General features: G+C 43.6%; 1 protein-coding gene across 1 annotated transcript in view; it reads left to right on the forward strand.

Annotated features, from left to right (window-relative positions):
* Thumpd2 (THUMP domain containing 2) overlaps positions 1-6,263 on the forward strand; it is a 38,688-nt gene that overhangs the window by 20,821 nt on the left and 11,604 nt on the right. The window contains exons 7-8 of the mRNA XM_028765115.1: positions 4,301-4,455; positions 5,024-5,087. Coding sequence (XP_028620948.1) covers positions 4,301-4,455; positions 5,024-5,087 — 219 coding nt within the window. The remainder of the gene's footprint in view (positions 1-4,300; positions 4,456-5,023; positions 5,088-6,263) is intronic.

The raw sequence follows: 6,263 nt of genomic DNA on the forward strand, positions 1-6,263 counted from the left end.
AAGGTTCTCTTCTTCCACCTATGCCCAGCAGGGCCCTCCACTCTTACGTATTCAACTGAAGCTCTGGATCCCTCCCTAAGTGCTCCCAGGCTGGTGGTTTAGACCCTGGGAGCTGTGGTTGGTTGGTATTGTTGCTTTCCTCATGGTGCCACAAATCCTTTCAGCTCTCCTTCAGTCTTCACTCTAACTCCTCTATTGAGAACCCCATGATCAGTTCAATGGCTAGTTGTGAGCATCTGCCTCTGAGTATGTCAGACTCTTGAAGACCTCTGAGGAGATATCCATATCAGGCTCTTATCAGCATGCACTTCCTGACTTCCACATCAGCATCTACTTTTGGTGATTGCACATGGGATAGATACTCAGGTGGAGTGCTCTTGAGACGGCCCCTCCTTCAGTTTCTGTCCCTCACTTTGTCTCCATATTTGCTCCCTTGAGTATTTTGTTGCTCCTTCTAAGAAGGACCGAATCACCCCAACTTGGTCTTCCTTCTTTAAGGGCTTCATGTGGCCTGTGAGTTGCATCTTGGGCATTTCAAGGTTCTGGGCTAATATCCAATAATCAGTGAGTGAATACCATGTGTGTTCTTTTGTGATTGGCTTACGTCACTCAGGATGATAATTTCTAGTTCCATCCATTTACCTAGGAACCTCTCGAATTCATTGTTTTTAATAGCTGAGTAATACTCCATTGTGTAAATATACCACATTTTTTGAATCCATTCCTCAGTTGAAGGACATCTGGGTTCTTTCCAGCTCCTGGCTATTATAAACAAGGCTGCTATGAACATAGTTGAGCATATGTCCTTGTTATATGTTCGAGCATCTTCTGGGTATATGCCTAGGAGTGGTATAGCTGGATCCTCAGGTAATGCTATGTCCAATTTTCTGAGGAACCACCACACTGATTTCCAAAGTGGTTGCACCATCTTGCAGTCCCACCAACAATGGAGGAGTGTTCCTCTTTCTCCACACCCTCGCCAGCATCTACTATCACCTGAGTTTTTAATCTTAGCCATTCTGACTGGTGTGAGATGGAATCTCAGGGTTGTTTTGATTTGCATTTCCCTGACGACTAAGGATGCTGAACATTTCTTTAGGTGCCTCTCGGCCATTCAAGTTTCTTCCGTTGAAAATTCTTTGTTAAGCTCTATACCTCATTTTTTAATAGGGTAATTTGGTTGTCTGGAGTCTAATTTCTTGAGTTCTTTGTATATATTGGATATTAGCCCTCTATCAGATAAAGGATTGGTAAAGATCTTTTCCCAATTTGTTGGTTGTCGTTTTGTCCTATTGACAGTGTCCTTTGCCTTACAGAAACTTTGCAATTTTATGAAGTCCCATTTGTCAATTCTTGATCTTAGAGCATATGCCATTAGAGTTCTGTCCAGGAACTTTTCCCCTGTGCCCAAGTATTCGAGGCTTTTCCCCACCTTCTCTTCTATTAGTTTCAGTGTATCTGGTTTTATGTGGAGGTCCTTTATCCACTGAGACTTGAGCTTTGTACAAGGGGACAAGAATGGATCAATTTTCATTCTTCTACATGTTGTCCTCCAGTTGAACCAGCACCATTTGTTGAAAATGCTGTCCTTTTTCCACTGGACAGTTTTAGTTCCTTTGTCAAAGATCAAGTGACCATAGGAGTGTGTGTTCATTTCTGGGTCTTCAATTCTATTCCATTGATCTTCCTGCCTGTCTCTGTACCAATACCAGGTAGTTTTTATCACTATTGCTCTGTAGTACAGCTTGAGGTCAGGGATGGTGATTCCTCCCGAAGTTCTTTTATTGTTGAGAATAGTTTTCGCTATCCTGGGTTTTTTGTTATTCCATATGAATTTGAGAATTTCCTTTTCTAACTCTGTGAAGAATTGAGTTGGGATTTTAATGGGGATTGCGTTGAATCTGTAGATTGCTTTTGGCAAGATGGCCATTTTTATTATATTAATCCTGCCAATCCATGAGCATGGGAGATCGGAAAGTTGTATTTTCTTATTGAGAAATGTTTTGTATTATCTCTGCGACCCGCATTACTGTCTAACTTCCCTGCATTGCTATATTTGCATTAAGTTGCATTTCTCCTTCTATGAGAGTTTACTGCAAACACTGTCTTTTTGATGTGAAACCCCTCTCTGTCTGGGTCAGCCAGCTCAGCTCAGACTTCACCATGTCTGTCTTACTGATTGATCATTTCACACCTTGCTTTTAATTTTCAAGTTTAAGGGGTTTTGTTGTTGTTGTTGTTTTGCCTTTTGTTTCTCCTAGGAAGTCCTGAGCACCCTTTGGAGCAAAGGCTGGTCTTGAACTTGTAACTGTGCTTCTGTGTCAGCCTCCCGGTTTTCTGTTTATTACTGCCACACCCAGCTTCACACCTGGCTTTGATCTTTTCTAGCCCTGTCTTTTTCATTGAAAACATCTAGGAAAAAGCATGGCAGAATCACTTTCTGTCTTTTTCCTCCACTTCTTATCTGCTGTCTGTCTGTAATGTTCCTTACTGTTTACCTGTGAACTGCCCCTGCTGTGATCGATGTACCTGCCAATCACTTCATGTAGTCCTCCCTTGGCCATTCCTTCCTGTAGGTTGCTTTACCCACTCCTAACTGGTCCATTTCCACTGCTTCTTCCCAGCTGCCCCTTCTGGGTCCTGAGGAGCCCTTCCTCTCCCCTTCCCTGCAACCAGACTTTTGCAACTGTCCTCCCAGCCCCCAGCTGCTAAACTGAACTAAATTACTTACTGTGTATCATAGATTCCCTCAAAGTTGTCCTTGCTGTTTTAGAATCTTAGTTCATGGCTCTCTGTTAAAGCTCACTTTGATAGCACATTTGGGTACAGATGCAAAGATCCCTCCAAGATGTGTTGTCCCTCACCTTGTTCTCTTTCCCTTCCCTGTCTGGGGCACAGGTGGTGACTTGGTTAAAGTCTGTTTATAGCCATGCCCTCTCCTGTCGTGTTTGACTGGAACACTGAATCCTTTCTTCCTGGCACACCCATCGTGGCAGACAGAGGATCTTGACTTGGAGTTCTCCCCTTTCAGGCATGGAATACTCCCCCTTTATCTTCTGGTGCCCCCAGTGAGTGTGCCACACATGGTAGGGTTTCTTGCTTCTTTCTAAAAGCAGGCTCCTAAGAGTTTGGTCTCCAACCCTAAAGCTCACGAGTATTGCCAGCGTCTCTGTAGATGGTGTGTTTTGTTGTGTATGCATGAGCATGTTTCTACCCAGAGGTTCCTGAATCTGCCTTCCTGGTGAAGTTTGTCTCCAGCACTTACTAGTCAAGGGCTTTTAGGGAAGATATGTAACAACACTGCCTCAGATTCTTGTTTGCAAGATAAAGATAGTATGTTGTACTGTTAGAATAGCATTAGGGTCAGAGCCTGGGCCTTAGCAGCCCTAATGGGTTAGGCTTAGCCACCTATCCTCAGTAGACCAGTGACAAACAGGGCTGCTGACATGGCTCAGTGGCTAAACTCAATGGCTGCTCTTCAAGAGGACCAGGATTCAGTTGATTGCCAGCACCCACGTGATGGGGTACAGCCATCTGTAACTCCAGTCCTAGGCGTCCAGCTCTTGTCTGTCTTCCTCGGGTGTATACATACATAGCCATACATGCAGGCAAAACACTCATGCACAGAAATAAAATCATTTTTAAATTAAAAAAAATCATGAATAAAAAAATAAGAAAAAGAAAAAAGATTTAATCAATGAGACATTGGGAAAAAAACTAACAAAAAAAAATGTCCAATGAACTAACTACCCATCTATAGTCCATCTCTGCAGTCCTGATAGAGTGTTTAGGTTTAATAAAGGCTCAGTGTAGACAACTAAGCAATCCTGGTCAATTGTTGTCCTGCCCACCACTGTGGTCCCGCCCCAGTCTCTGTTGCACTGTGGTCTGGTAGTTAGACTGTGAAATCCTTCCAAGACAAATTCCTCCTCTGGCTTTGCTTTCTCTCAGCAGAAGGTTCAAAGAAAAGTTTTTCGAGTCCATTTTCTCTGCGATGAGAGGAGAGACAGACCCTCCTTAGAGTATCTTCCTTCCTGCTGTGATGGTTACAGTAGGTTCAGATTAAGACTAGATGACTTAGCATTAATAAAGCAACTAAACTAATGGCTGTCATAGGAAATACACACGTGCGAGTTGTTATGGCAGTGGCATTTAAAGTTGTTATGGAGTCTGAAATTGTTGCTGTTTAATAGTAATTGCTGTCTATTGTGCCTCTTAGCTAAACACTCTTCCATTATTTTATACCATTGCCTCAGCTGTCTCGTGAGTGTGACTTTAAACTCTTTGGTTTCCACCTCAGAAATTCCTATTTGAGCGTGTTGACGTGCTGTGCCATCCTCCAAGCCATTCATCCTTTCTCATGTGGTTTCCTCACATTTTACCTCTCCATTTGAGCTGTTCTTCTAAGTTCCAAGAGAAACAGAGACATGATCTCCCTGAATCACTTGTTGTCAAGTGTGAGTATCTGTGAAGTCTCATATCACAACCCCTCCAGTAGTCCACAGCTCTGCTCACTAGGGCAAATGGGACGCCTTGCTCCCCCTCAGATGAGGTCAAAGTGTGTTATCAGTGGATATGAAACTGCCTGGAGCAAATGGTAAGGGGCAAACAGATCTCTGTATCAGCAGAGTGCAGAGACTGTCGGCCTTGAGATGCCTGAAGGAAAGACAGCTGTCTGGTCTCATAGGCCTATAGCTCTCTGACGACAAGCCCCCACTTGGTTCCGCTGCTGTTCTTATTACTCAACCCAGGCAAGGAGCCCCTACCAGTTCCCGCTTGGAAGTCTCAGTGGGAGCCCAGGCTTCTCTGAGCACCAGAGCCTTGGGGTCCGAACACCAGCTTGACCAGGGATTAAGCCCCATGCTGGTCTTTAAAACTTAATCCTAATTTATTTTTGTATAAGGCTAGAGCTGTGATTCCCATCTGTTCTTTTCTACACTTTCAGTGGTTTCAAAGTTTGTGTTTAAATATAAATGTATGTGACCACATACAAATTTGAACTTTTATGTTTGTCTGGATGTAGACATATGATTGGTACCAGAACACAAATTTTCTTGCCTGAAGGATTTTTCACTTCTTTCCTTCAGGTACCGTCTGGTCCTGACTCCTGGCTGTGCCCTGGGAACCCTGCTTCCTCTGTAGACATGTCCAGTGATGGATGTTTTTCTCCCACATCTGAGCACCACTCAACCTGAAGTGGGGTAGGTGTCCTGCTTGCTCCTCACTGGTTATTGGTTCCTTTCTTCTTCCCTTGAAGCACATGTTATCAGAGTATAGCAGTCAGGCACAGACCTCTCTCCCTATTGTTCCTGTTAGAGGATAAGCCTTTACTCCTATCTGGTTCTTACTAATCTCTGTAACCAGGCAATGACCTGCCTCTTGGTTTGTTCTCTCCCTGTAATGATCTGGCCTAGTCCCATCCTAGACCATGTCATATCCAGAATGTCTTCTTCATGTCTCTGTTTCAATAATCCTGTTCTTTGCCAGGTGTTGAAATATCTACCTGTAGTCTCAGCTACTTGGGAAGCTGAGGCAGGAGCATCACAAGAACCCAGGGCTTTGAGGACAGCTTTGGTAACATTGCAAGACCCTGTCTCCCAAAAAGGAAGAATTCTGCTGTCTTATACTAGTTTTAGGCTTGAGTCTTGTTTGTTTGGTTTGGTTTTTGGTGTTTGTTTGTTTGGTTGGTTCGTTTTAGTTCTGCACCTTCAATGCTCTCCCTTCTTATTTGACTTGAAGACTAGAGCCAGAACTAGTGTGTTCTCTTTACCCAATCTGTCAGCCTCGAGAATCTGCATCCACATAGCATTGCCTTTGTCCTTTGGTGGTGAATTGTCTGTTCTATCCAGAACTGGGTACTGGATCCAGCTTCCTCTTTCATACTTAAGGACTTTTTCCTTCTAATGGGCCACTGCCATCACCCTGTCCATTGCTCTTACAACTTGGGGGGAAAAAAAAAGAAAAAAAAAACAACAACAACAAAATATCCCATTCTCACATGCTCACGTCTTTCATGAAGAACTCACTGAACTGGCCCATCGTCCTTTTTAACATCTGATGTTGTGACTACTTTCCCTGGACGGATTTTCTGTGTTGGTTGGGAACCCTCTGCTTCTCCTCCTGATTCACATGCACCACCTCTCAGTAAGCATGCCTGAGCCTCATCTTCTGAACATCTGTGTTTAGGATACTGAGGCCTGATGCCTAGATGTCACATATATATATATATATATATATATATATGTGTGTGTGTGTGTGTGTGT

This window comes from Grammomys surdaster, unplaced genomic scaffold (genome assembly GCF_004785775.1).
Source record: "Grammomys surdaster isolate TR1022 unplaced genomic scaffold, NIH_TR_1.0 149, whole genome shotgun sequence".
Lineage (NCBI taxonomy): Eukaryota > Metazoa > Chordata > Mammalia > Rodentia > Muridae > Grammomys > Grammomys surdaster.